This window comes from Strigops habroptila, chromosome 3 (genome assembly GCF_004027225.2).
Source record: "Strigops habroptila isolate Jane chromosome 3, bStrHab1.2.pri, whole genome shotgun sequence".
Classification (NCBI taxonomy): domain Eukaryota; kingdom Metazoa; phylum Chordata; class Aves; order Psittaciformes; family Psittacidae; genus Strigops; species Strigops habroptila.
The window spans coordinates 39,008,248-39,034,125 of NC_044279.2; the positions used below are offsets into that span (position 1 = coordinate 39,008,248).

The 25,878-nt window shown below is 37.3% G+C and overlaps 1 protein-coding gene across 2 annotated transcripts in view; it reads left to right on the plus strand.

Annotated features, from left to right (window-relative positions):
* The window catches only part of TRHDE (thyrotropin releasing hormone degrading enzyme), a 221,055-nt gene that overhangs the window by 108,609 nt on the left and 86,568 nt on the right, over nt 1–25,878 (plus strand). The window contains exons 7-8 of one of the 2 annotated variants that reach the window (XM_030480256.2): nt 7,770–7,835; nt 25,660–25,725. In XM_030480256.2, coding sequence (XP_030336116.1) covers nt 7,770–7,835; nt 25,660–25,725 — 132 coding nt within the window. The remainder of the gene's footprint in view (nt 1–7,769; nt 7,836–25,659; nt 25,726–25,878) is intronic. The other variant, XM_030480257.1, reaches the window with a different exon arrangement.

The window sequence follows — 25,878 nt, forward strand, 5'->3', positions numbered from 1 at the left end:
GAAGGATGAGTCATATTGTCACATTTTGTACTAGTGTGCTGCATAGTCTGCATATACCTATCTCCTTCCTTATTTCTTCTTACAGCTTCTATGTAGGTTTTCCAAAGGGAAAGCCTCTAGGAATTCATTTGAACATTTTACATTTATGCCACAGGGAGGAAATCATAGGCACATGTTTACTCATTTAAACAAATGAGTTCTGTTAACCTAATCAAATAATGAAACATTCACACTCATCAAATTCACATGCATTAAGCTTCATTTTCCTTGCAGTGTTTGGAGGTGCCATTGGAGAATACAGGAAATAGCTAAGCTGGTGTATTACGGTGCTCAATTTCTGAAATTGAGAGGGGGATTTAGTACTCGTGACTCATGATACAGTCTAATTAATTCCCTGAAAATAATTTCGCAGTGAGTACTTCTGCAGTTCCCAGAGATATAATAGTCTGGATAGAGGTAGTGGAAGAATTCCAGAGAAGGCTTTGCAATTATCGCTGCTCTTACACCTCAATAGAAGGACTTTAGCAGAGGTTTCTCAGGAGCCTGCCGTAGTACCATGTTATAATTGATGATATGAACAGGGCAGTCTTGTTCCACAATTATCCGGGTAAGGTTGCATATCATGACAGTTCAGATGACAAAGGTGGGAAGGTAAAATACATCTCAGCATGATCTTGTGAGTGGGAGCTTGAGGAATGGTTGGACTTCTCTTTGGGAAAAAAACAAGTGTATGGTCAATATGTTTCTTTAAGGAAGCACAGTTTCAATGCAACATCTGGATTTGAAAGTGATTGCCCAGTTTTCAGTTGTTCTTACAGGAGAACTGAGGGATGTCCCTTGTTTTGCTTAAGGTCATGCCAATTGCTCAACAGACATTACAGCCGGACTTCTCCCATTTCTTGGTCCTCTTCTTTAATGTGCAGAGGGTAACAATACACTTAATTCAGTGCACTACATGTAGAATAATACAGCAGCTCAGTTGACCAAGTTTTTAAATAATTCATTTACACATATATAGACTATTCTGTATCTACATTTGAGCAAATTCTGCAGATGTGACTTAGTCAAAACATATTTTTCATGTTAAATTTCTCCAGGATTCAACAGATTTCATTTTAGTTTTAGAATTTTATGTAAGAGTTCTTTTTTAAATGTCACGTTTTTGCTACATGTTTGATGTACATAGTTCTTTCACTTGAATTCATGCTGTGTTTTTCCCAATAAGCTAAATATCATGGAGCATCCAGCTGTGGTTGCTTAGTACCAACAAAGAAGGATTGTGTTGGAAAACACGACTTGGATATTACTTTTTGGCTAGTGGTATAATGCGCAAATGTGCATTCTTTGTCTGAGTGCTTGGTAATACACTCTTCTAATATTTGAAATGAACTTAAAATCACAGAATTATCTAAGATTTTGAGAAATAAAGAATAATGTATTAATTCAGGAATTTTGAATTGAAATGAAATTATACTAATTTACTTAAACCCCATTTGCTTGTTGATGCCCTTAGGCTTTTATTTGACAGAGTACTGTAAAAATATGTTCCAATATTTTTAAGAAAAAACCCAACCTGTTTGCTGCTTTTAATACATTTGCAGTTTTAAAAAAACCTTTCTTCAGCTCATTTCATGAAGAAAAGATACATTTCAACCATTATTCAAAACATATTAACCAAAATTTGGAAGTTTCTATGTGATCTTAAGTGATTCTGCTATCGTAGTTCATGCCTGACCTGAGTATGTATATACAGCAAGTATGGTTCTGGCTTACTTGGTGGTAAGGGGCCATGTCATGGCCAAAGTGTAAAAGGGAGGCTCAGATTTTTAAAGATATAGCAGAGAAGTGCAATGAATTATTTGTATTGGACTTTCCTGCTGAAGAATGGGTTGATTCCCATGCTCATGTTATTCTTTGTAACAGGTAGGTTGCAGGAACTATCAGCTGGAGATACGTATATGGAAAACACCAACTAAAAGAGCTGAATTAGTAGTTAGGAGGTCTGCAGAGCTGGGTGGTGTCCACCTGCACCTTTTGAAGGTAACCAGATGTGGAGCTGCAGAACTTCTGGCGGTGGGATGTAGACTATCCTTACAAATGGCCACTGTGCCAGAGAATTGCTGGGGTAATGTACAGAAAGGCCTCCATGGGAAGTCCTGGGAGCTATAGGCTGATGAGTTTTACTTCCTTCTCCATCAAGGTGGGACTTTCTATAGGATATAAAGAGTAAGATAACTGAGCCCATGGATAAATATGTTCGTCTTGCCTGACAGTAAGTGCTGCAAAAGGAGATTCTGTCTCACTAACCAGCTGGAGCTCTTGCGGGGAGTCACTAGACACAGGATTTAAAAAAAGTCTTTGACAAGGCACCTTGCCTATAGCTCAGGGCAAATAGTTCAAGGAGAGAACTATTTCATGTGTGTGTAATGTGACTGATTCATTAAACAAAAAGAATACTAGTATATATCAGGTACATATTAGTAGCCATCAACCTTTGTATATTGATTCTCATCTTAAATCAGGACCTCTTTGTGAAAGAATGGTAACTTTGTGAGTGCCTGTATGTGGTCTGAGCCTTGTTTAAATCAATGAAGATGAAGGTGTTTATAAGAAGTTATTATTGATAATAATAGCTCTAATTATAATATGAGTGAAATATAGTGTAATTGAAGTAAAGGCTTGAGTAACTCACATTTCCCTTAGGTAGAGAGAAAGGAACCATAATCTTAAATTGCAGGGATACCAGCATACAGAAAAATAACTGTAGGCCTCCTATCTGTGTCCCATTGTATTTGAAAAACAAGCGGTGCTATTACATGTTAATCAAGCCTGATTTTGGCTTCACTGACTACTGCACAATAGAAGAATGTTAATAAATTACCTGTATTCAATGTTGGTGGGGGTGGTTTTTATTTTTTTTATTGTTTTGTTTTTAAATGAGAGAAGAGGCAGAAAAATGAATGGGTGGAGGTTTTGTGGAAAATGGACATTCTAAATTATTATATTTCTTTTAGAAATTCACTTATGTAATTTTTGTTGATAGTCCAATGCTCCTCTCCTCAGTACCTCACTCCTCATTTACACCTGGGAGAGCACGATGGTGTTTTTCATACCAGGGTACTTCCTGATTTTAGATCACAGAAGTGATCATTATGAACTAGATCGAAATAAACAACTTTCATTGCTAAGCAAGGATGGGAAGGTGGACGTTCAGTGAAGAAGAGGTATATTGAGGTCTGTGTAATTATTATTACTGATATTTGGTGTTACGTGGGATAAATGGATAGGTGAGCCTGCAAGATGCTGTCTCAGACTCTGCAAACTCAGGGAAGTGTTTTTGCACTGTTTATGCTTTCACATTTTCTAAGGTTGCTCTGTAAGTTGCAGGATAAAATATCTTCACGGGGATTCATGTCATCTCACTTGGGATGTTCACTGTGTTGACTTGTGCAATTGACAACTCCTTTAACCTTCCTGCGTCATCGCGAAGATAAACAGGCACTTTTAGGCTGAAACTCATGTGTTCTGTTTTAGATGCATGTCTTTGGATGATATGAATTGGGATGAGCTGAATTTCTCATTTCTCTCTCCAGTGCCATTAAAGGGAGTTTAGGCAGCTGGCTCAGCTGTATACAACTGCGTAAGCATCAGATAGATGCAATGTAGGCATCTGCATTCAGTCAGATGAATCTCGATCCTACAGTTAAAACAAAACAAACAAAACCCACAAACACAGAAATAAAAATGAAAAAGAATTTGGTGTTCTAGGAAAAAATGACAAGTTTTAGTGTCCTCTTCTGTGAGGACAGAAGAGCTATGTGTTTTCTAGGTAAATCTTTTATGGTCTCTTTTCTGTCCCCCAATCCAATGCATCTACAGGACACTAGATTATTTCACCTTTACAAGAGTCATCTGTAGTTTATGCTTTCTGTTTTGTGTTGGTGACATTTTTCTCTCATGAGCAATTTTTAGAATACTGGCATAATTTTTGGTCCTTAAAAGAATAATGCTGAAAGAGTGTCCAGCTCATTTTTATCTTCTCACACATGGCTCCTTGCCTCCTAGCTTCTGTGTAACCCTATTTGCTGGCTTACTGATTTTTGTATTGTCCCCTTCACTGCAGTTGCTTCACCAGTTCATTATTTCAAGTACTTTACTTTGCTGTCTGCTTGGCTAATGCTACCTGCAACCAGCAAACACTGCTCTCTCTTCAGGGCGCTCTCTTGAATACCTGCCTTTGCTGGTTTTCTTAAATGAAAGTGTGACATGTAGAACAAACCAAGCTATGATATATGTTATTCAACTGTATATATAAAAAAGAATGGTGTCACACCAGTTTTCTACCTCCACAATTCAGAAATTCTTGGGAACTACTTACTGGTACAGAACCTTTGTAACAGAGTTGGGAATCAGTCTTTTTGTGGCCTTTTTGGACAATGCAGTGAATTCTTCTCACCTCACTTTATGTGTCTGCAGTGCAGGTACATACATATAAGCTAGTCGCCCAAGGCTGCTTTTAGAATGAATTACAAGAGATGGGTGCTTTTAGGCTACAATTTTCCTGATCTGTTTGGAGGTCTACTTTAAGATGAGATCAGTGCACCTAGAAGTGACTGGTGCTGGCTTGACTGTAAAGGCAGTTTAAACAGATGCTACGGATAACTGCATTGAGTCAGATGTCTGTGTGGCTGTATAATAGTACTGTGTTGTATGCAGTAGTCATGTTTTTGGGGGTTCATGTGTAAGTCTTTTTTTTTTCCCTGTTAAAGAAAATTCCATTTAGTACTTTCTTTTGTAGTAAGCCCCTCTCCTTATGCCAATTGTTCCACATACCTCTTGCTTTTTATCCTTCTGCTTGCAAACCTATTTCTCTTCATCTCCAGTCAGAATGCCAGTGTTTGCTGCCTTTCTCTTTTCTTCCTAGAGCTAGGAGTGTATTGATTGTTTCTACTCTTCTTACAGTTTTGCCTGCTTTCGAAGTGCAAGAAAGGTGAAATGAGTGGTTGCTTCCCTTTTTTTCTTCCCATTTCTTTTCCCTCCGCACCAAGGGCTGCATTTGCTCCCATTTCTCCTCCCTTCTCCCCACAACAGTTTTTCCCTCTTTCTGGTTTCCCTTTTATCTTTAGAATCCCTTCCTCAAATAAGTCAAGAAGATGTGGGGAAGACAGCAGAACTGGGACAAGCATATTGTTCTGCAAGCTGTAAGAGAGACTTCTGGGTTTCCTAAAGATCATTAATTGGTAGAAAGTACTTTTAAGCTAGCTGTGAAAAAAGATTGATCCTGAAAGAATAGTCTTGCCTTTGTGCCTTGGATCTCCTATTCAGTCTTTTTTTACTTTTTTATTTTTGTTGCTGTGTAAAGGTGGGCCATAGTTCTGTCCAATGAGTGGCTAAATGTCACCTGTGAGAGGAATTATATATATGTATGGGGTTTTTATGTGTGTCTAATGTTCTTGGTTCTGGATAAAAGAAGACTCTGTGGGCAAGATCATATGAAGGTATTTCCTGCTTACTTCTCAAAGAAATCAGTAGAGTTAAGTTGCCTGTATGTCCATTGCCACTATGTGAAATCTAAACTGTAAGCTAAAAACAAGGGGACCCTGGAATGCTAACAAGTGAGTAGAAAAAGGGTTGTGTGATGAGTGGAGAAATGTCTTTGTTGTTAAGGATTTAAGCTGATCTCATTTATATTTTATATATTTTTGGTTCTGCTACAGATGTTTTGGGTTGTCCTGCCCAAGTTACTTAGAGGATGAATAGAATTTATCTGTTTATTTGATATTTTAATCTTCTGTTTGCCTCCTTAGACAGGTTTATCTCCTGTTTATCTATTTAAACATCTCTGAGGACTTAGCTTACTCTGTTCCTCCAATAAAAGCAGGGTAATAATGCTTTCTGACCTATGGTCTTGTCTGTTCAAGTAATAATCTATTTTGATAGGGATTATTTTCCGTGCTGCTGTGGGTTCCAGACATGATTGGTCTCCCAGTAAGATGATGTACCACCATAAAAATGTAGCATAGTGTTAATAATGCAAACACCATCTTTTGGTTTATTTACTGTTCAATTCTTATAAGCAACTACAGACATCTCCTCAATCAATGACTTTTTTTTCTTTTTTATTTCTTTTATTGTTGCTTCAGTTACTTTGCTAACTCTGTATTACTTGTTGCTGCTGCCTATGTTAAGTACTTGTGGTGTTTTCTTACTATTTACTAGTAATTTATGAATCTTTTTGGTTTATGTCGTTATTTCAAATGTTGGTTATTACAGATAATCCCTTCAGTACTTCAGAAATAGTCACTATACAAAAAAGGAGTGGAACGTGTAAAATGGCCTAAAAATTGAACAACAGTTAAATTTCAAAACTGCTCTGAACTTTAATGTAGCAGGAAAAGGCATAAAATCCTGCTTTGAAAGCTGAAGCTAGACAAATTCAAATTAGTAAAAGGGTGCACATTTTCACTGTGAGTAGATATTAGTTGTGACAAGTTCTGAGGTGCTGTGAAACATTTTCCTGTTCTTAAATCTTCCTAAAATAGATGCTATTGTGTAAAGAGAAAGCAATAGATTTTTTGCTGACTGAATTAGTTTGACCTCTATTAATGCAGGAACTCAGATTACATTGTTGTAGTAGCCCTTTTCGCTTTAGAACCTGTGAATTTTTGAATCTGTGAAATGTTTATTTATTTGTTTATTTTCTAATTGAACATTTGCCTAATTGCTGAACCTACATCTGTAGATGAGGTTGTTGAGTTTTAGCATCATGTTTTCTTATGGCCTTTGATTTACTGACTTTAAATCAAAAGGGCCCTCCCTCTTGTGCAGCGATCAGTACTAAGTATAACACTTGATTAATGAGATTGGGAGGTTGTCTTGAAATTGGATTGCAAAGTGGGATATTATAGCTAAATCATCAAATCAGATCTGCAAAGATACTTCTGCTTGAAATAGAGCACTTGTGCAAGGGGAAAACAGACAGCAATTGTGATTCTGAGAGGGAGTGAGAAAATACAAAGGGGATGCCTTAAAGGAAGTTACTCTAGTGAGTATATATCCATTTCTTGATGTAAGTACTGGGAATCAGAATCACCTGTGAAACAAAAGAAATCTTTTAGATCTCTCAGCTTTGCCTGAAGGGGCTAGGGATAAGTACTGGCATAGGTAGATAAAGAGTGTTAGACAAGTATTTAACCTCTTTGCATGGATTCTGGGAAATAAGATGACTATTAATAAGTCAAATAGGTATATCCACATCTTCTTACGAAAATGATCCACTTCCTGATCATCAGATCTTGAAGGCTTTTACAAAGGATAGTAGTATCACTAAATCTTGATTTGCAACAGTATAATGGAGGTAAAAATATTATGAATAATCACTGTGGTAGAATTTAGCATAGACATTATTTTTTGCCCTCGTTTGAAACTGTGCAGTACTGCTGAGTGCACAGAAGGGCTGGGGGCAATCAGCTGTGGAGCTGACACGTCCATGCTCCAACAGTGGAGAGTGTGTTTTATGACCTGTGCCTTTTTCAGTATACGGGTCAGGATATTAACAAGATCAGTCTACTTGCTCACTTTTCCTTGTAAATATTCACATTTTCTTCTCTTTCTTTCATTCCAGCACAAATAAAGATCATATTAATCACAAGTTTCCAAGATGATAGTGTTGGATGGAAATACCTATTTGAGATTGTTATTGTTGTGTAATATTGACATGCAAAACTAGTAACTTCTATATTTTTTTTCCCCTCTATTATTTCCCACAGGGTGCAGCTCTAATTCGAATGTTGGCTAACTTTATGGGTCACTCTGTGTTTCAAATGGGCTTACAAGTAAGTAAAGGCATTTCTGTCTTTGTGTAGGTGTGCAGTTCTAGCAGTTTCTAGTTCTTTCTTTTTTCTTTTAAAACTCTATTTGCATCTATTTTTGGAAATATTTCTTTACTTCAGGACCATCTGAGGCACCAACACGTTCCTGAAGTTGAACTTGATGGAAGATGCGAGTGTATAACACACATCGCACTGGTCCCAGTTTTAGCTATATTTCTCAGTGTATCAAGTAATGGCACTTTAAGTGGCACATGGTTTTGTGTAAATTGCCATGTAAAAGGCGTTTTAGCCGTGGAACAACTGTGTGAAGGGCTAGCTGAGGAAAGAGCTACTTCTCTTCAATTGCATTTGTATGCTGGTCTAACAAATAATATCTAACATGATGTCAAGCCAGCTAGAAAATGCACAACCCTAAAATTAACAATGCTTTTCGGATAAATATTTTTTCTTTCCCTTCCCCCATAGCGAAATCCTTGAGCTTTATTTTTGCCTTGGATAAGCATGGAGTGCTTTCTGCCTTTTAACAGCGCTTTGAAACTCACTCTGCCTTTTAAAAGAAGTTTAAAGAGGTAGCATTTCTGTATGAAGAGAAAGAAATTCAACATGCTGATTACGAAGGATGAACTCTTTTCAGCAATAATTCAGCACAAATGAACGTTTTGTAAACTATTTAAAAACAAACAAGCCAAAGAATAAAAAACAATGCAACTCCCTCTATTTCATTGAAATCTTCTTGAGTAAATCAAGTTACAGGCAGCTGTGATTGATGAATTATGTATGATGCAGCCTGCTACTTAGAAGTGTCCTTTAAAGTAAATTGATGTTCACCTGAAATACAATTATGCTAAGATGGAAAGAGCAATCAATCTTATCTGTTCTTAGTAAGCTTTTCATTCTGAAATTTAAATAAACTATGTCTAGGATCAGGTCATTTTTTTAGCAGAGTAATTCTACTTCTAACCAAAATAAATTGGAAGATAAAATATAAACCAAAAGTTAAATAAATGCACTGGTTGTGTCAAAGAGGTGTATTCCATGCAATAGTCAATGAAAGGAAAACTGTTGGGGAAATACAGGAGAGTTTACAAGACATTCAGGGTTTGCAGCATAACTTCTTCACAGGACCCAGTTGGATCATTTTCTCAGTTGTAACACCAGGTCAGATCCATTAGGTAATCTTCTTATCCAGATAAGAAATCTTGAAATCAAAAGTTTCCTTCATAAAATTTTGTATATGTCAAGGGTAAACCCCTTATCTCATTTAAGCCAATAATACTTTTGTCCTTAGTCCAGCAAACTCCATATTCCAGCAAGAAACTTTTGCTTGCACAGATCCATTCATGTGGAAATTCAGTAGCACTTTTTCCCCCAAAAAGCGTTTCACTCAGAGTTTTAGAAATGGAAAGTTTTAATGCATAGATCTCAAACCCCATTTTTCTATTTTCTTCTATGTTTGCCTGAGAAATAACAGTGTGCAAGTTGTCTTGAAATAAATTTATAAAAAGTTCAGACCAAAGAATTAGGCTATGCAGGGATTAAATAATCATAATTACCTTAAAGTTGTAATGGAGCTTTGTCTTTTCATTTGAGTGGTTTCCTATTATTTCCACTTTTCACCAGTTCTCCTCTAAGTAGAAACTCTTCTGTTTATTAATGGAAGTCTGTGAAAAATCTAACTGTGAAAATCTGACTAGTGAAATTCTTGGCATCAGTTCAGAAGGAAGATGCTAACTTTTATAAAAACTGTCTGAAATCCAGATAGAGATTTTCCATATGAATGTCTCTAAGTTGAACAAAACAAAAAATAAAGTACATCAGCTACAAATTACACAATTGGAAATGTCTGTCAATCATTTAATTCTTTGTGGCTTATGGACCTAACAAAATAGTGCTCCTGCATTATGGAGTTAGGAGACTAACTTTACTAGTGGTAAGGGGAACTGAAGGACTAATTTACCCTTTCTATCATGCATTGGTTTAGGCTTCTTAGCTCTTTAGCCTTGGTACCATCACTTGGGATTTAACGTTGTGTAGCCTTGAATCCAGTTTTGTCATGAAACTCTAATGTTCAGCTGAATGTCCTTTCTTAAGGAGAGCTGCAAAATCAAGTATTACTACTACTTATAAATCTCTTCAAATAACAAATATTCTGAAAGTGCACTGGATGGTTCATTTTTCCTGGATTATTCCGATGACTTGCTGAGTAACTGAGTTCTGAAGGACCTTTGCTTTATCGTGTTTTTCAGTAGCCTCCAGTACATAGAACACAACAGTTACTAGAATCATAGAATCATTTAGGTTCAAAAAGGCCTTTAAGATCATAGAGTCCAACCATTAACCTAGCACTTCTAAGTTTACCAGTAAACCATGTCCCTCAGTGCTGCATCTACACATCTTTAAAATATCCCCAGGGATAGTGTCTCAACCACTTCCTTGAACAGCCTCTTCCAATGCTTGACAACCCTTTTGGGGAGGACGTGTTTTCAAATATCCTATCTAAACTTCCCCTGGCATAGCTTGAGGCCATTTTCACTTGTCCTGTCACTTGTCACTTGGGAGAAGAGACTAACCCCCACCTCGCTACAACCTCCTTTCAGGTAGTTTTAGAGAGCCTGTAGTTCCCTGGATCCTCCTTCCAGCCTTTCTTGTAGATGGGTGTCAGATTTGTTAACTTCCAGTCAACTGGGACCTTCCTGGTTCGCCAAGACTGCTGATAAATGACTGAAAGTGGCTTGACATTTCTGCCAGCTCACTCAGTACCCTTGGGTGCATCCCATCCAGCCCCATAGACTTGTGTGTCTAAGTGGTGTAGCAGGTTGTTGACCATTTTCCCTTGGATTATGGGGGCTTCGTTCTACTCCTCATCCCTGTCTTTCAGCTCAGGATCCTGGGTACCCTGAGAAAAATTGGTGTTACTATTGAAGTCTGAGGCAAAAAGGCATTAAGTACCTCAGCCTTTTCCTCATCATTTGTCATTATGTTTCTCCCTGCATCCAGTAAAGGATGGAGATTCTCCTTAGCCCTCCTTTTTTGTTTCTAGACTGTTTCCTCTCTGCTGCGTTGTATTTCCAGTATTAATCTTATTCCAGTTCTTTTTAGTGTATTAGGGATGTCCTTAAGTGTTTCACAGATGATAATAAAGAGTATTCTTGTAGTCTTATTATACTAGCATAAAACAAAATGAATAGCCCTTTATTTGTGTTTGTGTTCAGTGTTTGTGATTTCATCAGAATCAAGGTATGATTCATCCACTAATTAAGAGCTACAGAATTAGAGCTTTTATATAAGAGAAGCTACAACAAATATGCTGACCTGTAGGTTAAGGTGTTGAAAAGGTAAGATTCAGAGCAAGAAGTAAATGGGATAGCTACGTTTTTCATTCTTTACCACTTTTTTCATAATCTAATTGCATGCTATCATCTGGCAGGTGGACTTTTTTGAAAAGCAGATCAAGAAATCTTACATGTCAAAGAAAACAAGCAATTGTGTTAAAAAGAAGAAAAATGTTGATGAAAGAGAGTAGGGCTCTTTGTTAGATATTCTTTAACAAGGAAAATGAGCTGAAGCAAAGGTACAAAGGTGCACAGTTCAGCAAGCCATTCTGTTGAGGAGTCTGCAAGGAGGTGACATTGTAGTAGAGATTCTCAGTTTTAAAGTGTAGATGGCTTTGGAGAGATTCGTGTCAGTCAAGAATAACTGGCCTCTTCCTATCATGGTAAATAATACTGTGAAAGACCATTTTATTAAAGTGTGTAAGTTAAGTTCCACAGTAAAACTGCAGCCAAGAGACTACCTAGTGAAGGTATGATTTTCTGGAAGCCCTTCAAAGACATACGATGTCTTGAATCGTGACATTTTCAAATAGAAGATTTAGTAACAAAGACAGAATTTTATCATTGTTTTCGCCTAGCACTTCATAGACAAAACTAAAAGAGAACATATTTATATTGGCTGTAATGACTAATTGAATAATGACAGTAATAGCCATAGCTGGAAATACTTGCATATGAGAAAGTCACAGCTATTATTTTTGTAGAAAATGTCTAATAAAAACCCTTCCTTATCACAGTAGGTGATTTCATTCTTTTTAAAAGTCCTGATATCTTTCATGATGTGCAAAGTTTCTTATGCTCCAGTGAAATTCGAGAGGTACACATCCCTGAATGCCAGTACTCTTCTTACAAAGTGGTGTTGCTTTTCAGTCAAAAAACCATTAATCAGCTAGGACAGCGATTAGAGTTTGAAGAGGCTTGGCCAACACCACTTGCTCTGATTATGCTTCTGAACTGCATAGACTAGCAGAGGAAGAAGCTGTAAGTTGGTCTTATCGTTAAGTCATCACTCGGGAAAGTAATATGCAATATAATTCCAGATGCATGTGAGATATTCATCTGTAGGCTGTTCCTAATCTGTGTGCTTGAAATAGATGGTTGCTTACATGACTGGTGTCACTGTATTACATTTCCTGGAAGATTTTACTGCTTTATGGCAAGGCACTTCTTCAAGTTAACAGTGGGTATTTTTCATATTAAATATAGAGAGGAAGCCCAGCGATTTGAAGGTCTGGTACTTAGATGTGTGTGAAGAGTCACCTCTAGCTCTGTAATGAGACATTTCTGCCCCGGTTTATTTAAATTTTTCTCATATTTGGTTTGATTATTTTGGAGCCTCATCTCTTGTTACTGTATGTTTGTCAACGTTGCATTTCATTCACCATGTGGCAGCTCATTGATCACATAGATCTGTATCCTTTTGAACTTCACTTGCTGCTATGTATGTGTTCATCACTCACTCTGATTTAGTGCATCATCAGCAGTTTGAATTAGTTACTGTAGGAATCTCTGCTTTTGTGATAAATTAACTGCTTTTGTACTTCAGGCTTCACATTGTACATTTGGAAGAAGAATTTCCATATAGCGCTTTGGATATCGCTGTCTTTTTTGGTGCTGTTGAGTGGCCACTATATTGAAACAAATTGGTCAACCTTTCAGAGGAGATGTCTGGGGAAATGTGATGCGCTGGCTGTTAAATACAGCAAGGTTCAGATTTCAATCACTTTTTACTATCATAAAGCTGGCTAGTTAGACTTTCTTTCACCCACACTGCTTAGTATTTCCTGCTTTTTAGACACCTCAGTGCATGCCTGTGTTCTATTTGAATTGTGGCAGTCAATATGAAACCCCATCAGAAACTTTCTAGGTGTAAAATAGAGCTCTAATGTGCCATTTTCCATATTGTTTGTCACTTCTGTCCAAGAATCTAGTAGTACAAGAATTATATTAATGTATTTCCACAGTGTTATTTTATAATCTACTTTTTACATAGTATATTAAACAGTGTACCCACTTTATCATAGCCAGTTATATCTTTATTCCCAATTTACAGCAGTTAGCTCTATGGTATTTAAAATGAGATGTCATTAGAGACTTCATAGAGTTTTCTATAAAAACAAACAAAAAAAAAAATCTATAAAACCAAACAAACTCCCCCCACCCCCCCAAAAAAACCCCAAACCAACCAAAACCCCAAAAAACCCCAGGCACCTTAGGATCAGGCCCATGAGGCAATGAGCTGTGATGCTCCCCGTGGATAAACAGTGCATATGGAACTACCTGGAGTCTTCCTTTGCTCAGTGGCAAGGTGTAACTTTTGCCACCAGGCAGGAGCATCTTTGCAGCTGGAGTACCTCTGGTACTGCAGTTGGCGCATTTTGTAGATGTTGGGGAAAGTACTTTTCAGCTAATTCTGCACCCGTCTCCTCTGATTTAGAAGAACACAGAGTGTATGACCTTGGTGAACATCAAAGTATTACCATGGGTGTACTGGCTGTGACCTGTCCTTAGGTTAGTAGCTACTGATCCCTTTATTTTTTTTTTAAATTTTATTATTTTTTACCTACTGGCAGTTGTCAACAAGATAACTTGAGCATATTAAAAGCAGGACATAGGAAGTCATGGGAAATCTCACAGGAGCTGACATCATTGTTTTCTACACTGCATGTCATATGAGATTGATAGTATCTTTAACCTTTTCTGGCTCCTCAGCATTTCTCATGCTTCTAATTTACATCACTCTGGATTTTAGGTTCACATTTTTAGAATGCATTTAGTTTTATGGACTTTTTCTGTAGCTTTTTCCACCATGACTGAAGTAGGTCAGTAAAAGTTTACATAATAAACGTCTAAACTTCTGTAAGTTGCAGTGTCACAATATCTTTTTCATTTGAAAGTGTTAAAGATGTACAGCATAGAAAGGGCCGAAGTTGGATATCACTATCAAAAATGGAAGACTTTCCTCTAGATCCAACACGATTTGAGTATACTATGTGTATAGAAAAATCCTTCTGTTTAAAAAAGAGCTGTCTTTAAAGATACATAATTGAAATGTACAGTTATTGAGAAATACTAAAGTTAATTTTAGCTTTGCATTCTTTTCCTTTTTTCGTATGCTCCTTAACCAGGATTTTTAATTACACATTTGCCAGTGTTTTCTACATAGGACAATGTCTGATTCAGTTCACAAAGTGGACCGTGCTAACTGAATTGTCCTTCTGTACAGTTTTGTGTACTTTTCATTTGCTTTGTAGCCCCAGTTCCTAACTGCTACATACAATTTTCTTAAATGCCATCCAGTATGGTATCAAAGTGCATCAGCAACAGTCAGTGAATAGAAGACATAGACCTCATAAGGAGGGAAGGGGTGGTGCTAGCCTCATTTTATAAATGGAGATCTAGGCCCACAGAAATTTAAGTTAAAATTTACACAACTGTGGAGTATGCAATATGAGATGCCTAATGCAGCACTTTTCCCTCCCATGTGTCTTAGCACTTATGGATCACAAGAGTTTATGTGTTCAAAGTGCAGCTTCCACTGACTTCATTGTCAGCTGTGAGTGCTCAGTATGGCTGCAGCTCGGCCTCCAGCAGCACCAAGGTGGGCCTCCAGATAATGTCGATCATACAATTAATGTTGCTTTAAATAAATCAACTCAGAGTAGAGTGCCTGCACTTTGGGTGGAAATTGGACTCGTGTGATTAAAATAAAAAAGATCCATGAAATTTTTATATCTATTTTGAAACCCAAGAAAATGTTCTGTCAAAGTATTTAGCATTATAAACTACTTCGGATATTCAGAACAGACTTCACATCAGGTTCAGTCATAAGAGTCCAGCACTGCGAAATATCAGGCCACGGGGCCGAATGTAATGCACCTGCACTTACAGCCACTACTTGTCATGACCGCTGGGGGGTTTTGCCCAATTTAACATAGGTACTGTACAGAGAGAGATTTTTTCTGAAGTGTTGCATTAGCAGAATATTCCTGTTTTGTTATATTAACTCCTTTCCCTCCTTTCTGCTCTGCTTTTTGTCTCTGGAGTGTTTGGAACAGATAGTTTTTTCCCCAATTGTTGGGGATTGCCAAGAGAAGCTTTGGTTTCCTCTGCTTTCTGCTTCGGGGCCCTAACCTCTCTCAAAGCTTAAGCAGCTGCAAGCCCTTGGTACAGGGAGAGAGAGAGTCTCTAGCTGCTAGGTCACCTAAAGTTGACCAGTACTAGCAAAAAGCATGTTCCTGAAACAAGATCACTTTCCTTCTGACCTTTAGACCTGTGCTCCATTGCATGGGGACAGCAGAGCTTTTCAAAGAGACAAGAAAAGGTAAAATGTGGTATTTTTTCATGCTTTCTCTCTGGTTTTGACTGAAATTTTGGAGAGGAATTCAGTCTGAGATTGACTTTTTGAAGGTAAGGATTTCAGCTCTAACAGTTACATTTTGGCCACATTGGAGGTCCCGGCAGGGAGAGTTACAAGGAGTGATCATGGTAGATGCTGCTGAACCTCAATAGCTGGTGATGGCCCTGGTGCCCACGTTCAAAGCAAGGTTACAGTTAGTGTTGCCTCAACTAGGAGGAAGTCATGCTGTCCTTCAGCTAGGATAAAGTGTTGCTTTATTGCTTTGTTGCTAAAGCTTCTTACAAACCTCAAAACAATTACAAACCCATGATTTACTTCACTTGTTGTTTCCTCAGAGCAGTATGCCATTTATGACAATGTTACAGTGTTACATCAGTCATATTACAGATACTGTGTACCTATTCACTTGGTGTGCTTTCAGTGAGCTTCTTATTTGGTTGCATGTGAAATTCAGTTATGACTATGTTCTCCTACACTTTTGTTATAGGAATTCTTAAGAGGAAGAATGATAGGTATGAATTCTCAGGTAATGTCAGTGGGCTGAGCATCTATTTAAGAAAATATTTTCTTACTGTTTTCCTGATCTCAGTGACAACTGTGCCTCTGTTGCTATGAGGTAGCACAATGGACTTTACAGGCCACTGGAAGTACACATTTTGTGTGCAATTCTGCCATCCTTGTGCAATCAGAATTTCCATTAGCTCTTTAGAAGTCAGTGGGGATATTTCCAGCACAAAGACTGAAAGATTGAACTTCTAGTTAACAGTTAATGCATGTCAGAAATGAAACAAATCAACTTCTGCTCAGCCTAATGGAGGACATTGGGAAAAAAGCTAATCCCTACTGGATAAAGCAGGCTGTCATAAAAACTTTATTCTTCTCTGACTCCTTCTCCTCCTACTCCTTCTTCTCCCTCATCCTCTTCCTTTTCCTTTCACTTTCTTTACATACAGTTCAGTTACTGTAGCTAGGTAGACACAGTAGCGTATAGCCAGATGTAAATGCTAATGATTTTTAAGGTGTCTTCATTTTGCAAAATTAAATACAACTTTAGTGACGGTATTGTCTTTCGCATCATGAGAAACATCTTCTCAATTGATACGAACAACAAATAACTTGTAGGCAAAGTTGAAGCTTCACTGTTACTACTTTCCTATCTGTTATTCATCGTTACTGTACAAATGTTGCAGGTCATTGTGGAGTAGACACAGTGACATGCAATCATACTTAAAATAAGTTTTCTCAAGTGATTTATGGTGACCTTTTCATAGTAAGTAGCATTAATTTCTTTCCAATTCTGGGGCTTCTACAGAAAAAAAGTATTACAAAAAAGTACAGCAGAGATTTTTTGCCTGGTTAGCAATCCCTGGGCATAGTTAAAATTAATGCAGAGGAATGAGCAGCCAACCTGTCACAATTAGCAGGTGCCATCCAAATATCTCTACAAAACATTCCATCATTTTTTGTGTGCATTAAAAATATATTTATTGAGCAATATCTGGGTTTAGGTTCAAAGGTATTATACAACTACACAAGGCAGAACTAAAATTAATGTACAAATTCAGTCAAATATATGCAGTTCAATTTCAAAGAGTACTTTATTTCTGTAAGATTTGTTCTTGGCTCAGTAGTTCACTACCACTACCAAATAATGTCAAATACATTTTTCTTTAAAGCTAAGCTTAATATACTAGCAGGTGTCTCACTGCGCAGCAGATATCATCAGACTCTGCTAGGCAATAACTTTGCAATCCCACTAACTGTTTCCTTTAGACTTTGCATGCAAACTGTTTTGCCACTGTAACACTGCAATTGCTGTTGTGTTTCAAAATGGAACCTCCTTCCTCTTCGTATTAATACCTAGTAGGTGAAGGTGAACTTTACAAGGGCAATAAACCTCTCCATTTAATAATTCTGATCTTTTAATAGGAATTCCCAGCAAAGCAGAATATATTTTAAAGTAGCTGGAAATTTTTCTGAGTACAAATTTTGAAACTGTTTTAGATGCCCCATTCACATTTGATTCATTGAGTTGCAATGCAGAAGATGTTTTAATTGCAAAAATTGTGTTTCTTATGGTGGTTTGAGGTTTTATTCTTTTTTCGTGTTGGAATGAAAATGACAGGGCCATATTGATTTCAGTTGGGCTATTTCTATTTTTGCAGTACTGCTCTTTTATCAACAAGAAGCAGATAAAGCAAAGAAAGCAGACCGATTGACTCAATGATGGCTCTTGCCTCTTCCTTTCTCCTACTGGTTTCTCTTACGCTTCAGCATGCTGGATGGCATGCTGGATGTTGTGCTGTTAGGACGGGACACACGTCCTATCTACATCCTCTAAATGAATGGTACTTCCAACACCATGGATGACACACTCTTAACATTGTCCTAATTCTTCTCCCACTGAAATAGATGCTGACAATCCTGTTGACCCATATAATGCCAGAAATGTCATTTCTGCTGATCTGATTATTGTTAGAGCATATGGGACTACTGTGAATTGCAAGGGAAAAAGGACAAAGTAAAATACTATAATTGTGTGGCTTATTCAGCATCATTGGCTCTAGAAAAAATGAAGATTTATTTCCATGTATGGTTCCAGTGTCACTCTTCCTGATTAGTAGTTATATCTTGCTGTTTGCATGTAATGAGTTAATTGCAGATATGACATGATGACAGTGGATATTTTCCAGTTGCTTCTGATTGTGAGCATTGTATCACTGTTGTGTGTAAAAAAATCTAAATATATCTTTTGAAAATAAAGGTCTGGAATTTCATCTGGTATATGTTGGTGGGATTCCACTGATTTCCTTCTCTAGGATTTTAGGCATTGACTGAGATAGCAGCCCAAAGAAAAGGCAAAATATAGCTGAAGTGAGTACTTGCATGATGCTTCTGAAGTATGTTGCACATGACTCGGGCTTTTTTGTAACTTCTTTTTACCTATTTGTGAGGTTGAATCTAGAAGTTAGCTAAGATGTTCCTAATAGTGGACATTTTGAATACTGCTTTCCTGTGGTACCACAGTAGAGTTACTGGGAACACTAGAAGTGTGACTTGCTCTCAAGTATTTTTAATTGCTTACTGCAGCTAATGGTAAAAATGCAAGCTGGATGAATTAGCAATTGAGAAAATGTGATTGTATATGGAGCAGATAAAATAATTCTTATGGATTATTATTTAGAGAAAAAGACAAAAAAGACTTGGAGAAGAGTAAATACATTAAAAAGTCCAGAGTCCTATCTGACAGGCCTGAAGGTTTTACAGGGTCATCACTTTCAAAAAATGAAGAGGCAGGTAGAATTACTAATCAGTTAAAATATGGAACCCAATAAATGTCTATATGGAAGACATTCAACAGGTAGCTCCTGTGTAGAATTATTAGAAATATGGAGAAAAAAAAATATTATCCTTAATAGCTAAATTCTTTGATTGTTCAAAGTGGTGTAAAATTTTAGTTCAGAGTTTTATTTTTAATGCCAAGTAGACGAGATTTAAGCTGTGTTTATACAGAGACACACAGAAGTTCAAAGTAGCTGATGGTGTGAATTGTAATTGGATTAGTTAAACCACATTATAGCCCCATGTGGGAACTTTGAAGTTAACTGTTATTTCATTTACTTAATTCAGGATAGCATTTTCATTGTGACTTTAAGTCACTTCAGCTTTTAATGACAGTGTCCATACATAAAGTTTAATGAAGTTAACTAGCCTACTTAGCCTATTGATGAGGAATGATACCATCCACCATTAGTTGAAAAGAACATTTGAATTATCATTTCTAGAGAAATGCTCTACAAAATAAACTTTTTGTTTACTTTAAATCTAATACATTGGTAATCTTTCTATTAACTGTATTCTGAAATCACCACTGTGTTTCTGTCTAGTCTCTTTCATAATACTTGCCACATACTTGGACAGGGCACTGGCTTAGGAAACCACCCTTCTGTTTTGCTCAGTGCTGCGTCCAGCTGCTTGTTCCCATCCATGCATTGCCACCCAGCACCGCTTCACTTGTACCAGTGGAAGAGTTTGGAGTCCTTTTTGGTAACTTGGTCAAGGAGGAAAGGGTGTCCTTGGTGCAGAATGAGAGATTTACATCCCATACAGGTTATTTCAGAGGTCTGGTTTGCCAGGTAGCCTCACAAACAGGGGGATGGGGACAAGGAGGAGCAGAGGTTGTGGAAGATACTTTGTCTGGCTGTACCACCAAAATTATTAGCTAAAGGAAGATACAGGAATGCATTTGATACTGCATCTGTATATAAAACAGATGTGATAATTTTAGTAGTAGGTGGGGATTATCTCTACTGCAGGCATGGCCTTATGCTCCTTATGTGCTTGCTGTTTCAACATAATTTTGATGCTGTTTTTTGTTACTGTAGGTTGAAATGCTTTGTTAGTTTAATTCTTGGCTTGTTGGCCAGAGAGCGACTTAATTTTTTGTTGGAGGAACACATTTTAATGCAATAGTAGATTAAAGTATGGAAGGATATCAACATTTTTGATCCTCTGGTAGAACTCACTCATGAAAGTTCGAGTATATTGAATGACTTTAGAGTATTCTCTAGGTTGGCAGTTTCTGACGAGACTGCCTGGAAGCAGTTTTGGGCACTCTTAGTAAAACTAATGTAGAAGGTGAAGAAGTTGCTTGGCTTACCTTACATGGAAAAAATCTGCTCCCAAGTTTTTTCTTAGCTGGCTTTGCAGTACTGCTTTGATAAGTGGTCTGATCACAGCTGTTCTTTCCATTTGGAGGTAGCTCTGCAGCTTGACTAACTGGTACAAATTGATTCTGACGCAAATAGAGATAACCCCCATCTAATTTGCCTTATACAATGTTTACCATGACTGCTAAGGTGAATTTACCTACTCCTATTTTGTACTCTACTGCTCTTACTGCCCAGCCAAGAGGACAATCACTTCTTTTCCTTAAGGCTCTTTCTTTCTCAAGGGTTGGCCTGTTTTACAGCTGACAAATACTGCAAACCTTGTTGGCTATTTTAGCTGTTTTATTCAAGTTTCACTCACTTACAGGAATTTTCACTTCTTTGTAGATTGCTGGTAATGCTTTACCAATGTTCTCACTCCCTCTTGTTTGCTATTCACCATTGGAAACCTATGCAATACCTTATTCCCTCTGACCCTCACCCAAGCTTTTTTTATTTAAATGTTAGGCAATGTCAAGATAATATGTGATGGAAGCTTTGATGTTAGCAGTGTAAAGGAAAGGGGGGAAAAAAGGTGGCATGTTGTAGTCAGTGAGTCTGGTGGCTGGTATCTGGTGGCTTAAGATTAAGTATACAAATTTCTGGGAAAACAAGCATGCTGGGTTTGATAGCCAGAGCCTTAGAGCCTGATTTCCGCCTAAAATAAATGTTTTTATTAGTAGCTTTAAATCTTTGGTGAGTTACAACAGTCTTGTATAAAACTGTTCAACAAGAACATACTGTAGGCTGAAGGGAGGAGGATTTGCACCAGGAATATGAGTGAAATACAAAAGAGAGAGATAGAGCAAGGCTGCTGTTTCCTGATCACTGAGAAATGAGGGCATTCAGAGCAATGTAGCCACAAGAATTTGATGCCATATTTTACTACTTTTTCCTCACTCATCTGATGTAATGGGATTTCTCAGTTATCTTTAGGAGAAAAGGTAAGTTACTCAATGTTAATCTGTTTCAGATCTCAGCACCACTCATGTAGGTCGTGACCTGTTCCACCAAGTAATCAACTTCATACGGATAAACTGAGGAAGGAGTTTGGTCTTAGAATTGATGTTTCAGTTCCTGGTTATAGATCTGAAGTCTCTCCTGAAAACAAGATACATGTTTGGAGACTTATTTCCCCTTGTTCAACTTCTGTGCATTTATCAGTCACTACCTTTTATTAGTTGTGAGCATTACCATGTTTGGATGGTGGGATAGTTCATTTTTTTGAAACCAAGAGGCTCAGTCCCTAGCAGTACTGCGAGAACTAAGATTGCAAAGGGATAAAAGACTTTTTCCTTCTAAATAATCTCTTTTTCTTAAGAAAGTCTAGTACAATAAGAGGCCTGCAAGCTTAATCAATACAGCATTACTAAAAACATCTTTCGAAAACCTTTAGCACTTTCACTGTAGTATTTCTACTACTGTTCAAGCTATCTGCTTCAGTATTCAAGTAATAAAATAATATCAAAAACATTGAACCTTTTATTTTTTTGGGGGGGGTTAAGATTGCTATTTGACAAAACTTTATAGTCTAAATCTGTTGGGTTTTTTTCAAGATCTTAGGTTTTGGTTGTGCAGTAATTGGACTTTGTTTTCATGGCAATGACATATTCTGGATTTTAAAAAAATTCTATTTTATGTTAAAAATTACTAAAACACGTGTCAAAACCACATTGATTTTATTATTATTGTTATTATTATTTATAGAGGGGAAGGGATCATAATCTGTTATTCCTTTTGCCAAAGAGTGGCTTCATTTTTTAATGCCAAGATATTAAGAATATTATTACAAGAGAATTGCTGAAAATGTAAACTGAAATGATCACTTTTGTGTGTGTCTCTGATTATGAGCGACACTGTACCAGGGTTTGTGAACTCTCTTTCTATTTTCCCCATGACAAAGAAAAAATTTAAAAGTGGCATTACAGTGAAGGAGAAAGGGAGAGTTGTAAAAGAGCAGTCCTGAGTCTTGGGTTATTAAAGAGGTTTTCTTGCCATCTTTTCTCCTCACACATACTATAGGGTTATAGCTGAAAGGAAGATGACTGAAGTGTATCTTCATGCTCCAGCATGCTTCAGTTGTTGGAAAAGCTTTTGTAAGTGATAGACTTTCGAGTTTATGATGGGAAGCAGCCTTGCAGCCAGATGGTTCTGGGTATTTGTGTTTATGAGAAAGTGGCTTTAAGTCACTTTACCTCCTTTGGAGCTGTCCTGAGCGCAGCTTAGATTCAGGCAGCTGTGTTTTCAGTGCCATCCTCCTTTTTTGTTCTGTGGCTTGCATTTCTTCTGTTTGCTTTAGTTCTTTTCTATTCAATGTAAAGGCAAAGGGGTGGCGAATTCTCCTTTCCTGGAGAGTTACAGTGAATAAGAACATGTCTTCTGCCCCTTTGCAAGCTATTTAAGACTTAGGTATGGGTCCCCAGGAGGAAAAATGGATTGTGTTCCTGCTTGTTCCACCCTTAGAACAGAAAAGCAGGGTATGTTGTAGATGTTTGGTTTCTATTTGAATACTTCCTGTGACGTATTTGATGCTGATATATACAAGCCTTTTCTCTTCCTTTTCAAGCTGACTGCCTGTCCATGAAAGGTACGTCAAGAGGGGCTGATAATTTCGTAGTGAAAGTTCAGGCTAGGTCATGGTAACCCTAGCTAGCTTTGAAGCTTGAATGTTGGTAAGAAAATGTAACTTTGCAGCATATCTGGGAGTGGTAGGGTCATTGTGTCTGGTGGTGTTCTCAGTAAAAACCCAAGCTCTCATATGAAGACATATACGATACAGATCTGTAGAAACATGAATGGATTGGAGAGACTGAAGTAGGCAACAGTAATGCATTGTGTCTTCTAGTGCCAGAACTAAGGAACAACTGATGAAACCAGCAGATGAGCAGATGTTTGAAGCAGATATCTTCACACCACAGATCACTGAAGTGGGAAATGCTTTTTTTTTTAAGATGTTGCAAATGCTAAGCATTTATATGGGTTCAGAAAGCGACTGGCCAAATTCACGGAAGATAACTATTAAATACAAAGATACTAATTTGCTTAGGATTCCTCATGCCATTACGGGGTTGGAACTAGATGATCTTAAGATCCTTTCCAACCCTAACTATTCTATGATTCTATGAAGTGCTGGATAATGGGAGAGCATACTGGGGAAGTCTCATTGTATGCTTGAGCATACTGGAGAAGTCTCATTGTATGCTTCTCCTGTTTGATATCCTTTCTAGGTGTCTGTTACTGGTTGTTGAAAACAGGATACTGATATATGAGAAAGTTTGATGGGACCTGGTTCAGTAACCTTAAGCTCTTGTAGAAAATGCACTCAGATTTTGGGTTGCAATGTAGATTTACTATTGGAAACATATTTTGATGCAAACTCTCACTTAGGACTGCTTTTTGTGTAGTATGCATTTGATGACTCTCCTAGTTTGATGCTGTGTATATACAGCTTTCATGAATGATGATAAAGTGGACAATCAAGTTATATGGTACCAGAGTTGTACTCGTATGTTGAGCTTGTCATTGTGTTTTCTTATTTTGTGGTAATTGATAGGATTCTTTTTGTTTTCTTTTGTGTGATAAACATGGTAGATTGGAGGGTAATAAATTGTTTAACTGAGCAGCGAGCCACATCTAAACTTCCTAGTCTGTGTATTGAGAGAAAAAAAAAACCAAAAGGGTGGAAGCATTTCATCTCTTTGCAGTCCTTCTGAACACAAAATGTAAAAGTAAAATTAGTAAAATTTGATGTCTAATGCTAGATTGGTAAACAGGATTATTGCCTGGATGAAGCAAATCCTCAAGCGTTCCACCCGTTTTATTTTGCTGTGTTATAATTCTGAAAGCAGCTCTCAGAAGGACCAATAAATGCAACATTTTCTAGTACCGCTTAGAATGCACAAGTGTATTTGTTGTTATTTATTTACCTTGTCCCACTTTTGTTTATTCCTATTTTAGCTTTTTAATTTGCAATTCAACATCTTCAGCTTTGAAAGCTATTGAATATTTCACTGTGCCTTAAATGATTCTGTATTTTTAGACAAAATGGAAGCACAGTGTGCTGTGGGTGCAGCCTGTATAATATTGACTTTTTTTTCCAAGTTAGTCTCATGACATTGTTAAGACTCGGCACTGCATTTACAGAGTCAGTGTTCTCATTCAGCCTTCCTAGTCTGTGATTAAATGGGAGTTGCTGCTTCTTGTACTATGAGTTGGCTGACAAAAGCTAAATCTGTCACAGGTGCTACAATTTGTGTATCAGAAAATTTGCTTTCCAAATACTAATTATTCCCAAAGTATCTTACTTCACACAAAGCACAGATAACAGAGTCAGCAAATTTGTCCCAGTTTTATCATTGTGCTGTAAATTAGGGTTTGTCTCCAGCCGTTGTGTAAAATGGAGATGGTAGAAATTCAAATGCAGGAGAACCCATTGATTTACAACCTCTGATGTGTTTTTTCACTGAATTCTTCCAATCAAAATGCTTGAAATGTATGTTATGCAAATAATCATTGTTGAATTTCATTTCTGTAATTGAATGAGCTCTCTAGGGACACAGAATGGTGGGAAACTAACAGTGTTGTCTCTACAAAAATTGGAAACCTTTTGTGCCTGATAGGCCCAGACCTAACCTGGTTATATGATTAAACTATTAATTTGGGAAGTTAATTTAATATGATGGTAGCTTACCAGGGATCAGCTTTCTGGCTGCTATGAGAGAAGAATGGACCCTCAGTCGTTGTTACTGCAGCTGAATAAGTGAAAGTATTCAGTTTGTAACCTCTTCAGTCACATATGTCATGAAAACACACATAAGCACAAGCACAGAGTTGGGTACCTGTGACCCCTCTTCCACCACTCCCTGTTGTGGAGACCCTTTGTGATAACCTGTTACAACCCCAGTTGCCAGAATGATGTATTGTGATAGTGAAGCATCAGGATCTGCCTGCATAAGGGTTTGTAGTTCAGGTAGGCTACTGCTTAGTTAAATATTTGTAGCAAATATATCTGTCACCCGAGTGAGCAAATTTTTGACACTAGATGCAGAATTACCTGCTAAAATAGGAACTGCAACTGTGATTCGGCAGCTTCTCCTTTCATTGCCGGGAATTACCTAGGAACCCCTTCTGAGGTTAGACAAGTAATTTAAATGTATATTCAAAATATTTAGCTTATAGAGTGACTTAGGCAGAAAAGGAAGAGCATTGAATGCCATAAATGAAATTTTTAGCAGCAATCTTTGCATTGTAAACTAGGTTAAGAAACTGTTTATTTTCTCCCTTAGGATGACCATAATGTATATTTCTAGATTTTTGACAAATGCAAATATTGATGTGATTTAACTCCCAATAACAGTGATTCACAGCTCTAGTTGTTTGGCTTGTGTATGGTAATACTGATTTGTGTTTTTATTTTATCTCTGTAGGACTATTTAACCATTCACAAGTATGGCAATGCAGCCAGAAATGATCTCTGGAACACACTGTCAAAGGTAAAAAGCTTTAATCTATTGCAGTGAGGGAGAAGCAAAAATTTGCAGTCATATTTTTCTTGGTGAGGTTAGGAGTGAATAGTGCATATTGAGGTCTTCAGACCCCAGAGCAAATATAAAAATTGATGCAAAGAAATTCCATTGGAGTTAACC